The sequence below is a fragment of the Salmo salar genome, chromosome 07 (genome assembly GCF_965601325.2).
Source record: "Salmo salar chromosome 07, fSalSal1, whole genome shotgun sequence".
Taxonomy (NCBI): Eukaryota; Metazoa; Chordata; class Actinopteri; order Salmoniformes; family Salmonidae; genus Salmo; species Salmo salar.
Genome location: NC_138297.1, coordinates 49,096,823 through 49,118,899, shown reverse-complemented (window position 1 = coordinate 49,118,899; position 22,077 = coordinate 49,096,823). Strand labels below are relative to the sequence as shown.

At 42.0% G+C, this 22,077-nt stretch overlaps 2 protein-coding genes, 2 non-coding genes and 1 pseudogene across 6 annotated transcripts; 4 read left to right on the top strand and 1 right to left on the bottom strand.

Moving 5' to 3' along the window:
- Nucleotides 1-108: 108 nt before the first annotated feature.
- Nucleotides 109-9,804, top strand: hsp90b1 (heat shock protein 90, beta (grp94), member 1). 2 transcript variants are annotated; one of them, XM_082977715.1, is made up of 17 exons: nucleotides 109-345; nucleotides 1,738-1,840; nucleotides 2,282-2,423; nucleotides 2,825-2,941; nucleotides 3,346-3,677; nucleotides 4,182-4,404; nucleotides 4,527-4,643; nucleotides 4,899-5,036; nucleotides 5,153-5,230; nucleotides 5,730-5,795; nucleotides 7,357-7,626; nucleotides 8,046-8,291; nucleotides 8,425-8,561; nucleotides 8,719-8,797; nucleotides 8,916-9,071; nucleotides 9,342-9,395; nucleotides 9,526-9,804. In XM_082977715.1, the coding sequence occupies exons 1-17, from the start codon at nucleotides 297-299 to the stop codon at nucleotides 9,550-9,552; spliced, it is 2,334 nt and encodes a 777-aa protein (XP_082833841.1). In that variant the 5' UTR covers nucleotides 109-296; the 3' UTR covers nucleotides 9,553-9,804. The 2 variants fall into 2 exon arrangements, with proteins under 2 accessions (XP_082833841.1, XP_014063586.2); XM_014208111.3 differs by having other exon boundaries at nucleotides 9,330-9,395.
- An 81-nt stretch (nucleotides 9,805-9,885) lies between these two features.
- Nucleotides 9,886-16,197, bottom strand: LOC106609357 (glycosyltransferase 8 domain-containing protein 2). Of its 2 annotated transcripts, XM_014208113.3 has the most exons (11): nucleotides 16,057-16,197; nucleotides 13,809-13,851; nucleotides 12,736-12,834; nucleotides 12,028-12,229; nucleotides 11,712-11,829; nucleotides 11,505-11,589; nucleotides 11,294-11,406; nucleotides 10,877-11,043; nucleotides 10,546-10,658; nucleotides 10,202-10,381; nucleotides 9,886-10,056 (listed from the first exon to the last, which is right to left on the bottom strand). In XM_014208113.3, exons 2-10 carry the CDS (start codon nucleotides 13,825-13,827, stop codon nucleotides 10,203-10,205), a joined length of 1,095 nt encoding a protein of 364 aa, XP_014063588.1. In that variant the 5' UTR covers nucleotides 13,828-13,851; nucleotides 16,057-16,197; the 3' UTR covers nucleotides 9,886-10,056; nucleotide 10,202. The 2 variants fall into 2 exon arrangements, with proteins under 2 accessions (XP_014063588.1, XP_014063587.1); XM_014208112.3 differs by having other exon boundaries at nucleotides 9,886-10,381.
- Nucleotides 16,198-16,819: 622 nt separating this feature from the next.
- On the top strand, nucleotides 16,820-20,259 carry LOC106609335 (ankyrin repeat domain-containing protein 16-like; annotated as a pseudogene).
- trnay-gua (transfer RNA tyrosine (anticodon GUA)) lies at nucleotides 17,334-17,421 on the top strand. The gene is given in 2 exon segments: nucleotides 17,334-17,370; nucleotides 17,386-17,421. It is a non-coding gene; the product is annotated as a tRNA-Tyr (tRNA).
- On the top strand, nucleotides 17,921-18,008 carry trnay-gua (transfer RNA tyrosine (anticodon GUA)). The gene is given in 2 exon segments: nucleotides 17,921-17,957; nucleotides 17,973-18,008. It is a non-coding gene; the product is annotated as a tRNA-Tyr (tRNA).
- Nucleotides 20,260-22,077: the final 1,818 nt, after the last annotated feature.

The following is a 22,077-nucleotide window of genomic DNA, read 5'->3' as shown; positions in this document are numbered from 1 at the left end:
TTTTAACGTGTAATTCGGCCAATGGAAACTAGCCACGCTTTGAACATGTACAATCGGACATGTAATACTACGATTGGAAGATTGAAGCGGCGAAAGCTTCCGCCATTGGTTATTGTTGTGCGTGGGGAGCAGGTATAGGTCCACTTCATCAATCCACCGCCTCCAAAGGGGGGATCAGATAAAGGCGTCAACAACCACGGACGCACACCGTTTCAAACCTATGCCGGGGTGTAGGAATAAAGTACAATATAGTAAAATACGGGACTAGGACTAGAGTGATATTTGTTTCTATTAAAATGAACCGAATGTGGACAATAGGCGTCTTTTGTGCTCTTCTAGCTTTCAGTAAGTATGAGTTATAAATTGCATAATATAATTTCAATTTATTTGCTGTTACTTGACATTTCATGACGTTTTCTTATGATTGCAGTATAAGCAGCAGTAAATGTGTTAAAATGCCATCTTTTGATTGCAGTGCATTGTTTTGTTGACCGATGAGTGTGTCAAATGGGGTAACATTGTAGAAGACAGGACTGATTTGCAACTTCTGGTACTTTCTCTTCATCTGAATCCTGAGGAGCCACACTGTAACATTGATATGTCTAATGCTTCTTTTTTTCATTCATATCTGGACGTTATGGTTGTTTTGCTTTATAATCACGTTATTCGGATTTTTACTTTACATTTTTGTCCATCTTGACACTAATGTCATACCGAACACCTCTGCTTCCACAACCACACCAACCAAACAGAAGCAGGATTTTAAACACCGTAATCCCACACAGTTATACTGCAATTGTACCAGTTATCAACAACTAACTACCAGTGGTGGAAAAAGTACAAAATTGTCAACTTGAGTAAAAGTAAAGATACCTTAATAGAAAATGACTCAGGAAAAAGTGAACGTCACCCAGTAAAATCCTACTTGAGGAAAAGTTTAAGTATTTGGTTTTAAATAAACTTAAGTATCAAAAGTGGCAATCATTTCAAATTCCTTATATTAAGCAAAGCAGACAGCACCATTTTCTTGTTTTTTTTTATTTACTGATATCCAGGTGAACAATCCAACCCATAATTTACAAACGAAGCATGTGTTTAGTGAGTCTGCCAGATCAGAGGCAGTAGGGATGATCAGGGATGTTTTTCAAGTGTGTGAATTAGACCATTTTCCTCTCCTGCTAAGCATTGAAAATGTAACTAGTACTTTTGGGTGAAGAGGAAAAATGTATGGAGGAAAAAGTACAATTTCTTTAGGAAAGCAGTGAAGTAAAAGTATAAAGTTACCCCAAAAATGACTTAAGTAGTATTTTTACTTAAGTACTTTACATCACTGCCAACTACCCATACAATAGTCTGTTTGCTTTGGACAGTGCAATCAGTTTGCTATGTGGGTATAGAGATGGAAACAGCAAAGCTATCAAATCTTTATCAGCAGTGAAGGTGAACTTTTTTCCGGGAGCTTATCAGTTTTAGTACAGTATCGGTCCGTTCTGAGACGGAAAAGTGTCATGACCTCTATGGAAGGAGTCAATGAGATGTAGTATTGTGACTGTTATGCTTACAGATAGAGGGGAAGACTAGCTACCAGATGAACTTAGACCCTCTGTAGTGAATTTATGGCCCAGTAGTTTCTGTCACATGACATGGGTCAATTTAAGTTAATACAAAAGAGTTGTATTTTTACTGGGTACAGGTTTTTGTTTAAACCCTCAGATCTATGTTTAATTTTATCTACAGGTTCTGTCAGAGCGGAGGATGAGGTTGACGTTGATGGGACAGTGGAGGAGGACTTGGGCAAAAGTAGAGACGGCTCCCGGACAGATGACGAGGTAGTCCAGAGGTAAGTGTATTTAAATATTTCAGTAAAGAAGAGTGTTCTGTCATGCAGTAAGTCTTGAGGCTAACTGGTGACAATAGCACCCCATTATAGACTTCCACTTCCTCCCTCTTTTCCAAAACATAACCCTTTATACTGACCTTACATGAACCATGGAAACCACTTACCTCCTCTCCTTTCGGCTTGCTATTTTCAGTCAAAGATAAAACCCCTATTGAGATTTGTTGATATACTATTTTATTTTTGGCTTGACACCCGTTTGTATTAAGCCTGTAGAAGTACACCTGCTCATTCTTCAGTTCATTAGAGAGCAACACAACATTTGAAGGGTTTTCCCTATTACCAGTCACACAGATGAGGCCTCTATAAATATTCCCTTTGGGGAAATCTTGAGTCTATCTACCTTGTTTGTGCTGATCTCTGATTACTCTTCTGTTTTTCCAGGGAAGAGGAGGCTATCCAGCTTGATGGCCTGAACGCAGCGCAGGTAAAGGAAATCCGTGAGAAATCAGAAAAGCATGTCTTCAAGGCCGAGGTGAACAGGATGATGAAGCTCATCATCAACTCCCTGTACAAGAACAAAGAGGTTAGTGTCTGCTCTGGTGATCTGTAGACAATGGAGCTTTGAACGTTTACACTTACAGAAATAATAGGGTAATACAATAAATATTTTTTACACTCATTAAGCAATATTTAGTCATTTGTTTAATTAGAAATGAATTCACAACGAGTCCTTCTGGCGATCTATCATTACATAAACCTGAGAGGTTCAGTGAGGTAATTGAATAACGCTCGAGACAGTTAGGAATGTAATTTGGGGGTGGGGCTTCGCCCTGCCTGTGTCTCGGGGTAGGTGGGGACGAGCACACCAACTGACGAGAGCACCCACTGATGGGAGCGGCCATTCGTATTGTCTTTGTATTGTTGTTTTAATAAAAATAAATACAATTGTATCATTTGGTGATGTTTCTTTTTGTCTGTGTCCAGATCTTCCTGAGGGAACTGATCTCCAACGCTTCCGATGCCCTGGATAAGATCCGGCTGCTGTCCCTGACCAATGATGAGGCACTCACTGGTAACGAGGAGCTGACAGTGAAAATCAAGGTACGTTAAGTTACCTTTAAAAAAGCGTTAGCTTTCTGTGACCCACCCTTTCATGTCCTCTGACTGTAGGCTAATTAGCAACCCTTCACTGAGCTATCTAGAGTGAAACCTGAGACCGAGAGAGTTGTTAGGATAACATCTCTAAATTTACATCTTAGTTTTTGCATTGCAAAAAGGGACATCAAGACTTTCAACACCTGCGGCAGGACATTGTGCGCTTTCCCTTTGAGTACATGCAAATGAATAATAAATACTGTACACACTTGGTTTTCTTTTCTTTTATTCTAAATGTGCATAGATAGTTTTATTACTATTAAAGTTTCAAACTAAGTCTGTCAAGTACAATGCAAAGTAATCCAAACCCCAATATAACATTTCACTGTTTTGTTTCTCCTCACCTCCAGGCTGACAAGGAGAAGAACATGCTTCACATCACCGATACCGGCATCGGCATGACCAAAGAAGACCTGGTCAGGAACCTCGGCACCATCGCCAAGTCCGGCACCAGCGAGTTCCTCAACAAGATGACAGAGATGCAGACCGAGGGCCAGTCAACCTCTGAGCTGATTGGTCAGTTTGGCGTGGGCTTCTACTCTGCGTTCTTGGTGGCTGACAAGGTGATCGTAACCACGAAGCACAACAATGGCACGCAGCACATATGGGAGTCTGACTCCAACGAGTTCTCCGTCATCGAGGACCCCCGCGGGGACACCCTCGGCAGGGGCACCACCATCACGTGAGTCAGCAAGGCAACTGTCAGCAAGTAGCAACCATTCAGTCAATCTAGCATTATCATTAGTGTAGGTGGATGATTTGTACTTACTATGGCAATTTTAGGCTGGATATGGACAGCTCTGTTAATAGTCTATGATGAAGTAGAGTATGGTTAGTTGTTTAGCAATGTAAACCCTCGTAACAATAATACATGTTATGATGTAGTTATTGCCTCATTTGTTCAGACTTTTTTGGCATTACTGGCTGTGGAAAATGTAGTCAAGACTGTCTAAATTAAGCAGAGACACAAATGTCAAACCAAAGCTGAACTAATAAGTGCTCCAAATTGAATTTCACAGTAATGAAAATTTGTTTCATTACTGTGCCTTTAAGGCCAAGAAGCCCGTAGTCTCGCTCAGGCGGCGCAGCCAGAGGAATCTAGTTACGTTTGAAAGGTTCACAACTGTAATGACTAACATTAAGCCCTGACTGGCTCTTCACTGCAGTGGATTCTTTTCTCCCCTAGTTTGGTGATGAAGGAGGAGGCAACAGACTACTTGGAGCTGGAGACCATCAAGAACCTTGTGAAGAAATACTCCCAGTTCATCAACTTCCCCATCTACGTATGGAGTAGCAAGACTGAGACTGTAGAGGAGCCTATTGATGAGACAGAAGCAGATAAGGATGAAGACCACGATGAGGTTGAGGTGGAGGAGGAGGAGGAGGAGGACAAGCCAAAGATGAAGAAGGTAAAACGTTGTTTCAAAGACTAACTACTGTCTGTAGCAGCAACGGATCCCATCAAAGCGAATCTCAATGGAAGTGCATCTTTCAGTTTTAAAGACTGTCCTTTCTCCTTTCTCCACCTCAGGTGGAGAAGACAGTGTGGGACTGGGAGCTGATGAATGACATCAAGCCCATCTGGCAGAGGCCTGCCAAGGAGGTGGAGGAGGACGAGTACAAGGCCTTCTACAAGACCTTCTCCAGGGTGGGTGTCTGTCTACAGTTTATTCAGACTCGCTCTCCTAGCAGACACTAATCCATTTAGTGGTTACACAGTCTATATGTCCACTTAGATTTAGCAGACACCGTTTCTCAAAGGGTGATCTTAGGACAGATATGACTCATCTGACTGGAAATGAACTGAAGTTGTCTTGTCAGGCAAAGCTTCAGTTGCCAGGCAACTGGTTTAATGACAGATGGAGGTTGTCTATGTAAATAACTTCCCATTCTGTTCTTGCAGGACACAGATGAGCCCATCTCCCACATCCACTTCACAGCAGAGGGGGAGGTCACCTTCAAGTCCATCCTCTTTGTGCCTGCCGCAGCTCCCCGGGGACTCTTCGATGAGTACGGTTCTAAGAAGAACGACTTCATTAAGGTACACAGCAATGATTGGTTACAAAGCAACTATGGATTGGCATACAAGTGGTTCTCAGTGCAGTATTGATGTGTCGTAATAGTTTTCTGTCAGTAATAATCTTCCATCTCTCTCAGCTCTTTGTGCGTAGAGTTTACATCACTGATGACTTCCATGACATGATGCCTAAGTACTTGAACTTCGTGAAAGGAATGGTAAGTATTATTCCTTAGGGTTAAGTCTGGATACCTGTATGTTTAGCCATCATTCCACTCCTTGCCACTCCTGTCATGCTAAACATTGGCATATGACTGGGGGTACAAGGAGTAAAATGTTAGCTAATCAGACTGGTACCCAGGCTATTTAAGTGCACCCACTGAGGATTGATTGAATGTTAAAGCTGCAATTTGTACAGATTCACATAGAAAAGTGAGTTATAGAGCTCTAATTCTCATTGAAAGCAAGTCTAAGAAGCGGTAGATCTGGTTTGTGTGCTATTTCTATGCTTCCCGTTACGTTTTGTATTTACGTCTTTCGGTTTTGTATACCAGCTTCAAACAGCTGAAAATACAATATTTTTAGTTATGGAAAATATATTTCTCAGAAGTTTACATGGTACAGTAATTCTCTACACAATATTAGAATTTTAGCACCCAGGAAATGGCAAGCGATTTTTGCATATTGCATCTTTAAATTTCTTGTCTGTTCCATCAGGTTGACTCCGATGACCTTCCTCTGAACGTCTCAAGAGAAACTCTCCAGCAACACAAACTTCTCAAGGTGAGGCTTGCTTTCAATTCACTCTAACAAGGAAACCCACCTTGGTCAACACTCTTCACTCAACCACTCTGCTGTCGTGTCTTTGGGGTACCATTAAACTGAAGACATGTTTATCAATTAACTCCCTGTAATTATTATCACGCGATCAAACTGATTCATCGATTAATTGTAATTAACTAGGAGATCGGGGCACCAAGGAAAATATTCAGATTAAAGTTATAATTTTCCTAATATAACTTTCCTATATTATATATATTATATTCTATTATAGTATAGGCCGATTATCTTCTGGTTTAAATGGTGTATTTTACCTCGCGTCCAGTCTCATTCCAAACGTCGTAAATTGTTGTATCTGCACGAACCCAGTCTTTACTAAAATCATCCATACATCAATTGTCTTAAAATCATTTATTTACTAAACTAAGTAATTCACATAAAGTATACAAACAACAGTAATTATCATCACAAAGAATTGGTAGAGTAATGTGCCATAGTGGCTAACAGGCATGGCTGGTGTCTTGTAGAACAATGGGTCATAAAATGTTCAGCTGAGGAGGTACACAGTTCATTAATATTAACAATTGACATGCTAATCCTTTGCACATGAACGCTCACTCATTTGAGAACAATTGCAATCAATATATATTTACGCTCAGTGTGTCGTCGGGATCCTTGTTGAAGCGTCGTTCGGTTGGAGAGTTCTCTCTCTCTCTCTCTCTCTCTCTCTCTCTCTCGGTTAGAATGGATCTTTCAAAGCGACATTCATTAATGTCGTCATAGAATGGATGTTTCGTTGGTCTTCGCGTTCAATGATATAATTTACTTAGCTGCAGACTAATAATTAATATCAAAGACTTGTTCTTATTCTGTCATTATCGATAGTCTAAAAGTTAACCACGTGGTATAGTTCACTTTCAATAGAGTACTTGGATGGTCAAACCTATTGGCCAACTCGCAATGGAGTGGAGGCCGGGTCTGTTAAAGTAAATCAGGGTATAGTTTTATAGTGACCATAGAACAGGCTTGTCAAATGACGCCTGGTCCTGTCTGTGTCCCTGGGGGCGTGCCGATGACTGAGTTAAGCTTGGTACAGAAATACAATTCTATCACATTAACATCAGTACATAGCATCTCAATGTATTACAAATAGCTTTATCCTTATTAATACATTTTATACAACCATGTGGATGCAAGTCTCATCGCTGAGGCTATTATATAAACCGTTTTATGGTAATATGGCTATATTGTCTCTTCTGAGTATCACAAAATTGTACCAAGCGGACCAGTTCGTAGCTGGATTCTTCACCAATCTTCCATACCTTCTCCAGAACACAAATGTCACTCGGTTCCCCAATTCTGTGAGTTGGAAGAATTTCCTGTGTCTCTCTATGGGCCATGTGGCAAGAGATTCTCCTCTTAGAGTTTTTACAACCCTTTCACACAGGGCCTGGGTGGGGGAAGGTAGGTTGGGGGAGGGGGTCACCTGTCCTCCTTGTACTCAAAGAGGCCAACGTCATGACACTGCTAACAGCACACTTAAACATGCCTCTTCTTCGGCCAGGTCATTCGCAAGAAGCTGGTGCGCAAGACCCTGGACATGATCAAGAAGATCGCAGAGGAGCAGTACAACGAGAAGTTCTGGAAGGAGTTTGGCACCAACATCAAGCTGGGTGTGATCGAGGACCACTCCAACCGGACCCGTCTGGCCAAGCTGCTGCGTTTCCAGACCTCCAACAGCGACACGGTGCTGGCCAGCCTGGAACAGTACGTAGAGAGGATGAAGGAGAAACAGGACAAGATCTACTTCATGGCTGGGACCAGCAGAAAAGAGGTGAGGGTCTGGATGAGAGCACTGTTTTGTGATCGAAAATGGTGACCTTTGAGTAGGATATGTATGTTGGAAATGTAGACCTTAATAGCGGAGTTTTTATTTTTAATTTAACCTTTTATTTTACTAGGCAAGTCAGTTAAGAACATTCTTATTTACAATGATGGCCTACCGGGGAACAGTGGGTTAACTGCCTTGTTCAGGGGCAGAACGACAGATTTTTACCTTGTCATCTCGGGGATTCGATCCAGCAACATTTCTGTTACTAGTCCAACGCTCTAACCACTAGGCTACCTGCCGCCCCAAAAGTTAGAAACCCTGTAGTGAAGAGTCAGGATCTGTAAAATATTATAGTAGCTTCCTTCCTACATCAAATGTTTGCTGTATCGTGCCCTGAGCTTCCCCTCCATCTTTTCCGTCAGGCCGAGTCGTCTCCCTTCGTGGAGAAGCTGTTGAAAAGGGGTTACGAGGTCGTCTACCTGACAGAGCCTGTGGATGAGTACTGTATCCAGGCCCTACCGGAGTTCGACGGCAAGCGCTTCCAGAACGTGGCCAAGGAGGGCGTCAAGTTTGACGAGAGCGACAAGACCAAGGAGAAGAGGGAGGGCCTGGAGAAGGAGTATGAACCTCTCACCACCTGGATGAAGGACAGCGCCCTGAAGGACAAGGTTAGGGGTCTTCTCAATGGGAATGTGCATTGTTATTGGATGGACTCTGGTCAGATGGCATCTCCTCTGTTTGAAAATGTTTGCTCAGGTGTTGAAAAAGCTTTGAAAAGCTGAATCTTTGATCTGTCTGCAGATCGAGAAAGCTGTGCTGTCCCAGAGGCTGACCAACTCTCCCTGTGCCCTGGTAGCCAGCCAGTACGGCTGGTCCGGTAACATGGAGAGGATCATGAAGGCACAGGCCTACCAGACAGGAAAAGACATATCAACAAAGTGAGCAATGTGAAACCATTTTGACCCAATGTTCAGTATATGTTCTGTGGGATAAGACATCACTCACAAGAACTCGTAGTGGCTCAAGTCCTAGAGGGTGTTGACGTAGTTTCTGCTTAATACCATGTTTTGACACTTTTTTATTTATGTTGTCCAGTTATTATGCAAGCCAGAAGAAAACACTAGAGATAAACCCCAAACACCCTTTGATTAAAGAAATGTTGAAGAGAATAAACGTGAGTACCATTTATAATTCAACACAAATTACTTTACCGGGCATACGCCCTTCCATTTCAAATTTACGCAAATGAATCATAGGTTCCTAACCGTAGCAAATTCTCCTCCTGACCTCAGGATAATGCAGAGGACCAGACGGCCTCAGACCTGGCTGTGGTGCTGTTTGAGACGGCCACACTACGGTCAGGCTACCAGCTGGCTGACACCAAGGCCTATGGAGACCGGATAGAACGCATGCTCCGACTCAGCATGAACGTGGACCTCAATGAAGAGGTACGCTCAATATAACTAATATTACCCACGTGCAAACAGGATCTGATACTTACTGCTACTTTACCAATATAATAAACACTGCCAATGCAAAGTGTGTTATAATGCAGTACATCATGGCTGGATTCTGTATACAAGAATTTACTAGTAAACAGAGCAGATTTTGGGATGAGGAATGTGCACAAGGAGATGCTAAGGTATATCCGCGTGTTCCTTTTTCTGGTATATCTTCGCTTATCTTAACTTCCTTACCTGTCACAGCCTGAGGAGGAGCCTGAGGAGGAGCCTGAGGAGGAGCTTAAAGCAGATGAGGAAGATGAAGATTCGGTAAGATTGGAGGGGAGTCTAGCACAGAACTGGGGAAAATAGTGTTAGTAATGTTAGTAAGACATGCAATGGATAGTGATGGTCCTTCTTGCTTCATGTACGGATGTGTTTTTCACTTTGCTCTTTCCAGGGAGCCACAGGAAGGGATGAGCTGTGAGACGGACTGAGCGAGGGGGGTGGGAGGTGAGGGTGAGGGAGTGAACTGGGGGGGCAGAGCTTTGACTGGAACTAGGTCCATCTTCTCTGCTGAAAATGAGTGGGTGGGTGTTTGGATTTTAGGAGCTTCTGTTTATTATAGTTTTGTTTTCTACATTCCTACATGACTGTTAATTTGTTAATATTTAACCGAGCCGATTATGGAGTGCTGACTTCCTGTCACGAGAACCATTAAATGTTTCCGGAAAGGTAATCTCTCACCTGTGGTGTCTTTTTACCTGTCATTTCTGTTCTTTTTTAGCCCGTAGTCAGCCAATTCAGACTTTCCACAGTAAAATCTCCAGCGTTTTATTCAGGAAAAAGCTTTAAAGAGATCACGTTGCTGAGTTTCAAAACAATCAATACAATTATGCTCACTCATCTCACAACCTTCACATACATTTTTGATACAGCTTGTTTCTGTACATGTCTGGCGTGGAGTTCTTGAAGACGGTTTGATAGGAACCTTCAAAGAAATACCATCGCAAAAGATGTTAAAACAGCAATAGGAGTTATCAGAAAGAGACCTCCACAATATTTACTGTTCACAGCCTCTATTCACAGTCTGAAATGCCAGACATCCCCCCTACACAACCATCTGTTAAACACACCTCAGATTTTGCCCTCGGGCCGTACCAACGAGAATTTCCCGGTGGGATCTGGGATGAACCACTTCTCCCACAGGTCCAGGTGGACACAGGGGTAGTCCCAGGGCTTGAAGCGGCCGTTCCAGTGCAGCAGGTGTGCCCCCTGGAGGAAGGTCTCAGAGTAGCGGGCGTCCGGGCTCCAGCCTATAGGAAAAGAAAACAGAATACACAGTAAATCAGCCTCTAGAAGTGGCTCTATCCTACATTATGACACCTAGGCCTGTGTACCAGAGCCATAAGTCTCTATACATGGTTCTGCTGTGCTATGTACGAGGTGTGGTGATGTCATCAAGGTGAGGCGTTCTCACCCAGGTGTCGGACGTGCCACAGAGGATCGATGATTGTGTATTTGTCATGGAACACGATCAGCATAGGAGGAGTCGCCACACCCCCTGCCATGGCACTGCTGTATATGTTTTTCCTAGTGGAAGAGGGGAGGAGAGCATCACAAAGTAGACTTTTTATTTAATTTCTCTAATCATGATATTCAAATGAAATAGAAGTAATAGTAAGCTTACATAGGAATATCTATGTATTATTATTATAATAGACAGCAGGGTTCATTTCTTCTGGGTTCAGGTCAGTTTAGGGGTTATGTGGAAAGATCTGATCACAGGTCAAACATACTTCTCTACTCACTTTAAGTTCTCCTGCATCCAGTTCTCCAGCTGTTTGGTGATCTTCTGTTTCTTCCACTCTCCAATGTCGGCCACAAACACCCCAGGGTTGAAGGAGCAGTCGCTGGGGTTGATCCCCAGGTCTCTCACTTCCTGTTTCCTGTAGTCCAGGAAGCCCATGTACGTTGTCTGGGAGACAGGGTCAATAGGGAAGGGATTTGAATTGAGAATCGGAGACAAACTGATAGTTTACTCAGCATTCATCTATGAGACCGCTTGTCAAGTTATTTCAAAAGAAAATTAGAGATTATCTTCTTGGCTGGGTATAGGATAAACATAAGTAAAACATATTGTCCTTTACCCGGGATTGATTGTAACAGAGGTGCCTCTGCTCTTATTTTGGCAAACAATACCCTCTCGTGGCAAAAAAGACACTGACCTGCATGCCCACGCTGCGCACCATCTCATGGGTAGAGGGCAGGTCACAGTCTGTGGCGAAGGCAGCAGCATGGCCTTTCTCCAACTTGGTATGGTACAGGTCCTTGATGTCACCTGTCATTAGTGAATGTAAATACTGAAAATACAGGCACCCCTTTTATCTCAACTACAGCTCAAAACTGGACTGAATGGCAAAGGACACATTTCTGTACCTTGCACAATTACATCGTCGTCTAAGTAGATCACCCTCTTGTGGCTGATATCAAGGAGCGGCAAGTAAAAGCGCACAAAGTTCAGCTGCAAAACAATCAAAGCAGGGACTTTAGGGACAGTGACTGTGGTTAGGTTATAATTACTTCCTATGTGTGTGGGTGTGGGTGTGTGTGTGTGTGGGTGTGTGTGTGTGTGTGTGTACTCACTGGATGCAGCAGGTCTGGTCGGGAGGAGTCTGGTTTCACCTTCCCTTTCAGAACCATGGGGTTGAACTCTAGAATCTTATACTTGATTCCCTTCAGCTTGGTCTTCTCTATGTACTGTCTATGAAGACACACATGAAGACAAAGGAATATAATGACCGTTGAACTCACTCCATTCAAAAGTCATCTCAGTTATCCTTTTCTAGGCCTTTATTGAAACAATTCAGATAACCAATTAATTAAAACATCCTGGGTTGGAACTAGGAACTGAAATTGCTACATAGCAAGCAGTGGAAGGGGAGGGATTAGTGTGAAACACCTTGTCAGCTTGATGGCATCACGAAGAGTGACAATATAGAAGAACACGCTGGCATCTGTGTTGCTATAGATGCTGTTGATGGTTGCCATGGCACCGCCCATTCGTTCCTCCGCAGCACAGATGACCACTGGGATGTCATCCTCTCCCTCCGCAGCCTTCTCTACAGGAACTTTGGGTGCACGCTCTGGGTCCTTCCTGGTTTCTGTGAGGGAAGTTCAACCAGTTTGGGCTTGGTCAAGTTTGACCTAGATAGTTTGTGTATGCATTGATATGTAGGCTACGTGTGCCTTTTTAAAAATGTATGTAGTTCTGTCTTTGAGCTATTCTTGTATAATGATGTTCTGTATTGTGTTTCATGTTTTGTGTGGACCCCAGGAAGAGTAGCTGCTGCTTTGTAACAGCTAATGGGGATCCTAATAAAATACCAAATACCAAAAGTAGTCACATCTATTTTTAAAATCTATTACAACTATTTCAATTGCAAAGTAATTTGCCCCCTAAAAGCTATACCATAAGCGGAAAAGGAAATTCTTATTTTTAAATCAACAGGCATTCATATAGCCTCGTGCCAACTGCTGTTCTTGGCAGGTTCTAGTCCTGCCAAGTCCTAGTTTCCTTCTCTTGCCGTGGCATGCACCTGGCTCAGGTCAGCGTGTCTTTAGAGTGGGACCTTTTCTCACCTGTTAGAAAGAAGCTGGGGGGAATTACCTGTGCGTTTGAGTTTGGGCCGAGACGGGCCTCTGAACAGCTTACTGTGCAGGAGTAGACACACTATGAGAACCAGCATCATGAGCAGGATATGGTTTACTGTGACACAGCAGAGAGAGAAAGGGACCATTCAATAAAGTCAGATGCAAGGGAACTGAAGCAGAAGTCCTTCCAAACTGGATCAGTTCAACTTAAGCACAGTTTCCACTATAATGCGGTCACCTCGTATCCAATCATGGCAGATCACATAGTACTGAGATACTCAAACATGGCTCTCTTCTGTACCCTATCAAAACCTCTCATTTTTTACGACTCATCCTCCAGGTGCCACGACTAATTCTAACTAATAAAATAGTTACACCTGTCCTTCTCTTCCTATCTACACACCTCAACCATGTGTCAGCTGTAGTCAACCTGAGTGCTGATACATTCACCCCTGGATGACCTAAACTGTCTGCCTCAACAATAACTAAACAGTCATTAAAATATTGCTTCTCTTCTGGAAAATGTAAAGAACCAGGCTGCCAGCTGTAGTCGGTGCCAAAAATCAACAGTTTGTGTGGTTTGAGTAAAGGCATCTGTTAACTTTCTAAGTAAAGTATAGACTGTAGAAAATAAGGGTGTAGAACAAGGCACAACTGTCGTGGACACTAATTAAAAATCCTTTAATGGTTGCATCATGTATTGAATGTGAACAACAGAGGACTGAGATGATGAAATGGGACTCTTTTACGGGCTCACTTTCCTGGTTACCTCATCAGTGTTGAGGAACATTTTGGGATTGGCAACACACACAGAGAGAGAGAGAGTCTCAAACATAATTTATGGAGCTGTTGGAAGCGTTCCAACTCAGCTGAGGCAAAGTATACTCCAGAGGAATCTGGGGGGGGGGGGGGGTTGTGCTTTACCATGGCTACACTGATCCCTGCTACAGCCACCACGTTTACAAGAGTGGAGCAAAAGTCATTATTTACATGCAACCATGTTTTATTACTCATTGAAAATATATGAAAAAGTAATGATGTAAAAACTTGTATAGGCAAGGGCTATTACAACATCCTGTGGTCACTCACTTTTCCTCAAAAGAGCCATTGTTCATGTTTCTTCCAGCCACATCTGAAAAGACAGCGAGAAGCAGAAAGCAGTGAGATTCAAAGGTAGACAGACACGAAGACAAATAGACTAAGAGTAAGCGAGGGAGGGACTGCCATATTCTTTGGCATTGGTGCACAGTTGAGGATCCAGAAGGGTGTCTTCACAGACATAAATCCTTCCCAGAGGTGCTCCCGAACAAGATCTGGCAGTCCTCTCAGACACAGTCCTCACCACAGCTGTTAAATACAGGAAAACCCCTCTGACAAACATACCTCCAAACCAACACTAATAGTTTAATATTGGGCTTCACATGAGCCCGAGTTGTTTACCATTACCCCTCAGGGTACCTCGCCTATCCACAGGAAGCACTTAGGAAGAGTCATAAGAACATAGGCCTAATGATTGTTTGCAGATGAGGGGGCAAAAGACGGAGTACTTCGGGCAGAGTGAAATGTGACTGGCGGTACAGTTAAGAAAAATAAATGTTGAGACCAACTGGTTTATAATATAAAATATCCTATTTCATGTCCCCTGAGACACCCTTGAAGAGTGGGGTCACAGCCAGGGTCACCATTGTCCAGCACCCCTGGAGCAATTAGGGTTAAGTGCCTGGCTCAACGACACATGGACCAATTTTTCACCTTGTCAGCTCAGAGATTTGAACTAGCAACCTTTCGTTTACTGACTCTGGCTCAATGCTCTAATCGCTAGGCTACCTGCACCCTAGTCTGTTGCCACTGAAACATTTGCTGATGGAAATAAAGATCCTGCAACGTTATCATGTTTATGTCATGATGATCACATACGCTACACGGTATGAACAGTACAAACATGATAATTGTATGTCATGACTTTTGTAACTGGTCACTCTCTATATTACTTTATCAGTATGGTAAATGTATACTATACTGTAGCCCAAGGTGTTGGCTAATACAGTTATATCTAATGTAGTATACAGTACATACTGTGCTGTTTCTCTCTGTGACATACATGGCTCAGCATGCATGTGGATCTGGTTTTGAAAAGACTCTTGGTGCTTCCTTCCTAGTGGCATTTTTCAGTAAGCTTTTGTCTGTCTCTCCCTGGAGGCTATCTTTCTATCCCTCTATTTCTTTTGCTTAAATTCTAACTCTCTCGACACTGATGTCTCTCCATCTCTCTCACCCTCTGTCTCTTTTGGATGTAATGTGTAAGTAAACAGTAGAGAGTTGAGATGTAAACTACTCTATAAACAGTCAATAAAAGTGACATCACAAGCTGTGTTCTGTTTGGCGCTGGATAATCAAACAAAATCTAGTTCAGCTAGTTTTGTACTGTACTCTTCTGCCCATTTTCAGAGAAAATACTACCACTCCATTGATGTCAGATGGCAATACTAGTATGTGTATTAGTTCAGACTTTTCACATATGCTGCACACAGATTTTCTGGGCAAGTTCTCCTCCGTAGAAAGCATCACTATCCAAAATTGAGCCAGTATAAATGACTTGGTAATGTTTTTTAGTGTTTGTAAAATACCCATGAGGTGAAGTGTTTTGCGCCCTTGTCCAATTTCCGCTCTTATACAACAATAACATAAAAAAGGGTGACAGAGTTTGAATTGTGTTCATTTGTGGATTGAGTTCATCAAAACATATAGAAGAACTAGGGAATCCTCTTTAGACAAATATTTTACTGTCTGTTCTGTTAAATGAAATGCAAAGTTCTTCACAAAAGTGAACCGTCATTCAAGGTGTCAAAGAAGTCAGTGCCAACTGTTATTTTACACAGCCTCTGCTACCGCCACATAAAGAAAACCATACAACCATAGTCTGGCTTCATAACCACACAGGCTACCTCAACTATGATAATGGACCATCAAGTAGGCTCCTAAGTAGTCTAGTTGCTGCAATGTTGCACACCTTTTACATGGAAAGCATATGTTGTTTTTTTTCATTATGGGCAACTACATTTGGGATATCCAACCTAGGAAATACAGTAGCATTACATTGGTTTATGTAACAATTGCACAAATTAAATAAATAAAAATATCAGCTGAACCTATAGCAATCTACTCAATGCGTCACACATAGATTATGATAATGATTTAAAAAATGTATGAATATTACGTTGTTAAAAAGGTGTGTCTCCTATTCTAGCTTTAGAGCAATGCAAGCTATGCACAACAACGCACACTATCAAAGCAAAACTCTTCATTCAACAATGTGTCATAAAATAAATTAACTTACCGGGAAAAAGTGCCACAATTATTCTCACCGGTTAAGTATCCACCGGTCTCTGCGCATGGTCTTGAATAAATGCTACAAAGAGAAACTGCTTCACCCACTCAATTTGACAAAAAAAAAAAAAAATATTCAGGAAGTTCTTTCCAGATGTGCCTCATCTTGTTCACCCATGGAAAGCTCCGCGGGGGCCACATGCCTTCTTGTAGATAATTACCGAGATTGCATTACACTCCACAATAAAAACTGTGCTTCCTAAATTATTTCTCATTGGATGCATGTTTTTTTTATATTTTACCTTTACATGTTTTAGCCTATTGTAAAAAAAAAAGTAGATCTATAGGCCTACAACTGAATAACTTTACTATATAGGCCTATATAATTTGTGGCAACTACCATTGCAAGAAGAGGTTATTTACAAAGTCTAAATCAATAAAATGCAATAAACCCAACCTATGCATCATCATTCAAAAGAAGTTATTTTGAGAGTAATGACTATCAAAAACTACAAGCCCCAGTGCACAATTCTGCAAAGCCTACTGGACAATCAGAGTATTACCGATTTCTTTGCAGAACATGCTACAAGCTGTTTTAGCCCATAGCCTATGGTAGAACAGTGTTGTGCATTTCTTTTACGTATTATTGTCAGGTATGAAGTTCACATTTTCTATCTTTTTCGTTTTTAAGGTAAAAAGTACAGTAGAACTCAATTGAAATGTGTAGGCTTTTGGTTGACCAACAATTTAACCTACTTGTCACCATGCATCCCCAAGCTTCTGATCAGATACAGCATCAAGCTATTTTAGCAGTTTTTTATTACATGTATATGTTCAATGGATGATGAGAAGACATTGACATATTTAATCAAGCTTACCCAGAATGGTGAATTGTGCACGCTTAAAAAAATTACTTGGCGACATTGCTGCACACTTTTTCAACAAAAAACATTTCGGAAATCGGGTGATACATTGTTGCATTATGCCGCCCGACATTGTGCAAATTTTAGTAAAAGAGATTGGGATGGACATAGAGCTGTACAGTACCGACTACAAAAGAGCTCTGCTTGAAGCTGCGTCCATGGGACAGGGGGAGTGTTTGAGCTATCTGCTCACTGAAGGAACCAAAGTAGACTGCTTAAAAAAGGCTGATTGGTGAGACATACATTAACACGCATGCCATGTGCAAACATTAAGACAACAAAGAGCAAAGAAGTTTTAGATTTTCAAGTCTCTATTAGGACAGCATGTATTGAAAAACACATTTTTTCCGTAGTGATTTAACCCCCTTCGATAGCTCAGTTGGTAGAGCGGAGGACTGTAGAGGATAAATGCTGAAATCCTTAGGTCGCTGGTTCAAATCCGGCTCGAAGGAAATCTTTTTCGTCGGCCCATGTCATGTGCATGAATGCTTAATCGCAAACTCTCCTCAACAATGCAGTACATTATCAATTAAAAATCAAATGCCATGTCTGAAAATAACATAAAGTAGAAGACAAACGTTCTAAAACTCGTTGTGAGATGTACACAATAGAATAAACAAAGTGAGAAGTAACTTGGTATAGCAGCATAAGTATATATTAATAATAAATAGTAACAACAGTGGTGACTTTGTGTGTGTGTGTGTGTGTCATAAATAACAAATAAGTTGTTCTAAGATTCAATTAAAGTTCTGGTTTCAATTTATCATATTTATTAATTGAATGACCAGAGTCATATTCATTAGAGCGCAAATGGAAGCAATCGGCCCGAAACGGGGAAGGACCACCAGAATTTGTCAAATAAGAGAGGCTCATTTTTTTTCAATTGCTAAACGTTTTGCTACCATGTTTACTAACGAATACGCTCCTGCTTTTTCTCACAGCTTACGTCTGCCTTCGATAGCTCAGTTGGTAGAGCGGAGGACTGTAGAGGCTAACTGCTGAGATCCTTAGGTCGCTGGTTCAAATCCGGCTCGAAGGAAATGTTTTAATAGTTCCATGTAATAACACCGTGCCTGCATTGTATACCATTATCAACACACTACTATGAACATAACTAATCATTAAATACTACACAAAATTGGTGTGGGAGGGTGAGTCCAAACAAATGTATATGTATTGCACAATAAAAACAATTATGTGCAACTCTGATCCACCATTGTGACCTACCTCTACTTTCAGGATGATGATGGCATGGGTATGAAACCTGGGTATGATCCAGGAACTACTGTCCCACGAGGCTGACCCCATGCTGAAGAACAAGGACGGCTGGAACTCCTTCCACATCACCTGCAGGGAGGGAGACCCAGCGGTCATACAGCACCTCCTACTGGCCAACCTGGAAGTCTGGAGGACAGAGAGCAAGAAGCTGAGGACTCCTCTGCACACTGCAGGTAATCTCTGTGCTAACAAATCAGACATGTCACAGGTCTGAACATATTCCAAGGTATTTTGAACAATATGCATAAAATATCACTTTTTTCTGGTTCATTACCCTTTCTCTGTCTATTCTCTGTTCCAACAACAATGCACGGCTGTGAAGAAGTGGTCAGCATCTTGGTACAGAGGTGTGTTTGTCTATGTTTGTGTGTGTGTGAGAGGAGGTATGAATTAGGATATGTCGCAGAGGATTTACATACTTGTGAGAAGGCATGTTAGAGTGTCAGTGTTGAGGCTCTGTGTGTTAATGTGATCATGTGTAAGTGTGTGTGGGTGTAGTGCTAACTGACCCTCACTTCTCTGTTTGCAGGTGTGGTTATGTTCCGGATGGCAGGGACAGCTGTGGGGTCACTCCCTTTATGGACACAGTGAGGAACGGACACATATCTGTGGCCAAACTACTGCTGGAGAAGCATCAGGTATACTGGAGACTCTGGGGGAAAATAACATTTCCATCTATAAAAACATATCTGAGATAACTGAAATTTGCACCAAAAAACCCCAGCTTGTCTGTACCTCACTTAATTCCACCATATTCCCCTTGAGAAAATGAATCCACCTCAGCCACTCCAGTACCCCTGGACATTGAATAAGATACTGACCTGTATATATGTAACCGATGTGAAATGGCTAGTTAGTTAGCGGTGGTGCGCGCTAATAGCGTTTCAATCGGTGAAGTCACCCGCTCTGAGACTTGAAGTAGGGTTGCCCCTTGCGTTGCAAGAGCCGCGGCTTTTGTGGCGCGATGGGTAACGATGCTTCGGTGGGTGTCAGTTGTTGATGCGTGCAACGATGCTTCGTGGGGTGTCAGTTGTTGATGTGTGCAAGGGTCCCTGGTTCGAGCCCAGGTTGGGGCGAAGAGAGGGACGGAACCTACACTGTTACATATACTTGCATTCTCGTGTGTCACACAGGCCTCTCCGACTGCAGCAGACATCCTGGGGGCCCAGCCGTGCACCAGGTTGCTGTCACAGCCCAGGAGGAGGCGCTAGAGTTCCTTGTGAGGGACCTCGGGGTGGACGTGAACCAGACAGCCACTGACATGCAGCTCACCTCCCTGCACTACGCTGCCAAGGTTAGCTCAATTCTGTAAACGTCTGTTATCAGGCCTATCCTGTACATAAAGGCAAATTGTGTGCATTATATCATGCCTGATATTTTATATTTTCAGGAGGGCCACACAGGCACAATCAAAGCACTCCTCACATTAGGAGCAGATCTTCACGTCAGGGACAAAAAGGGAAGAACAGGTACTGTAGAGAAGTGGTTCCCAAACTGTGGGGCGAGGGGTCGGCAGGGGGGGCACGTGGGTCCCCCCCACAAAAAAGTATATTATTAAAAAATGTTACATTTTTTAAAGGAACTCAATCCGGCTTTAAACTGAAAGTTGTAATAGTAGAATGAACAAGATGTAATTTCAAAATTGGGTAGTGCATCATCAGTTCCTCTTGTCATGTCAGTCATTGCATATCTTAGAGAGCTATTTATAACTTGTCAGAAATGTTCAGATCAACTAGCCCATGTCAGCTAACCTTTCTTTATTTAGGTTTTTTAGCGCATAGATATTTTTGTAATTTTTATCCACTGAAATATCACATGAATACACATTAGACATGGGCGAATGTATAGAATTGCAAGAGAATTAGCTTTAAGACTGCTAAGTTTTCTTTGCACCCCATGACAACATGTGTAGAATTGCACAAAATAAGCTTTAAACCTGCAAAATTCTCTCTACCAACAAGAGGGGTGTGAACAGTTTGTATCATAAACAGTGCTTGTGTCCACAGAAATAGACATGGCACATGCACACAGGGGAGGTGCGGGATGTTTCCCAATGCTGGAAGAGTGAAAAAGTTAGGGAACCCCAGCTGTAGAGGCTAAATGCTTTATAATCATACATTATGATAATTGCACTTTGCTTGTAGCAATATACTTTAATCAAAACAACTGCTTGGAGGCCAAATCTGAATTTGTGCAACAAGAAAAACAGGAAATGTAAGTTGACATAATACAGGGAACAGGATGCGTTCTAATTACATAACTTCTGTCTAGCGTATGCATGTAGTTCTGGCACTAGACCCAATTCTCAAACCACAAACCAATCAAAACACTCTGTAGTCACAGGTACAGTTGATCTTGAATGCAGGTCATTGAATCGTGTCCTCAGACACCCTGTGTTAGGGGTAATCACGGGTCTAGTGTCTGTTGGAAAGTAGACTGAACCAGGTTTTCCTCTAGGATTTTTCCTGTGCTTAGCTCTATTCCGTTTCTTTTAACATGATGCAACCACCACCATGCTTGAAAATATGAAGAGTGGTTGTAAGTGATATGTTGTTTTGGATTTGCCCCAAACATAACACTTTGTTATTCAGGACAAAAAGTTAATTGCTTTTGTTGTGGAAATTCTTTACAGGAACACTCAAAGTCAATCTTAAATTAATCATTCTTTATTATCAGAATGCTGGAGAGGTTCCTACCAACTCAATGCACCAAGTACACATGTCAATCAGGAGCTCTACCCGGGGCAGTCCGGTTAGTTCTCTTATATACAAGTTATATTTGCATGATTTAGCTTATTCATCATTCATAATTCATTCATCATTAACGTTTGCTTCATTCATATGACCGACCAATACTGGGTCATGCATGTGACAGACCAGTACAAGGCTTCTTTTGACAAAGCTGAGACCTTGAAACTGAGATATCGCTTTCTCAAAACAAGGTTCTGGGCGTACTGCCAAATTGCAGATACTAATGGTGAGGATTCGTTCAATCAGTCACTTGCATGAACACAGAAATTGGTTATTAGAAAACCACAAACATAAAATGTTCCATCACAAACGTTTACTTTAGTGCCTCCTGCCTACACCTCCAACACCACTTCTAGAGCATCTGGTCTCCCATCCAGGAACTGACCAGGACTAAGCCTGGTTGACTTCAGAGGCAAGCCAGCAGTGAGATGCAGGGTGGTATGCTGCTGGCTCTTTGTAGTGGCTGAGTGCATTGATACACCATCCACAGTTTAATTAATAACTTCACCATGCTCAAAGGGAAATTCAATGTCTATTTTATTTTATTTTTCTCCTACCAATAGGTGTCCTTGTTTGCGAGCCATTGGAACACATCCCTGGTCTTTGTGGTTGAATCTGTGTTTGAAATTCACTGCTTGACTGAGGAACAGAGATGAAGTAGTCATTCAAAAATCTTGTTAAACAATATTATTGCACACAGAGTGAGTCCTTGCAACTTATTATGTGACTTGTTAAGCACATTTTTACTCCTGAAATTATTTAGACTTGCCATAACAAAGGGGTTGAATACTTATTGACTCAAGACAATTAATTTTCATTTTTTATTAATCTACATTTTATCCACTTTAAATTCAGGCTGTAACACAACAAAATGTGGAAAAAGTTAAGGGTTGGGAATATTTTCTGAAGGCACTGCATATGTTGTTATACATAATACCATGCGGCAGCTTGGAATATGAAGGATTAAAGAAAGGATTAGGGGAGTGTATATGTTATGATTGTGTGGGTTTGTCACCTGACCTACTGACTCACCAAAGCAAACTAAGGATGCAATGTGGACTGGATCCAGTCCATCCAGGA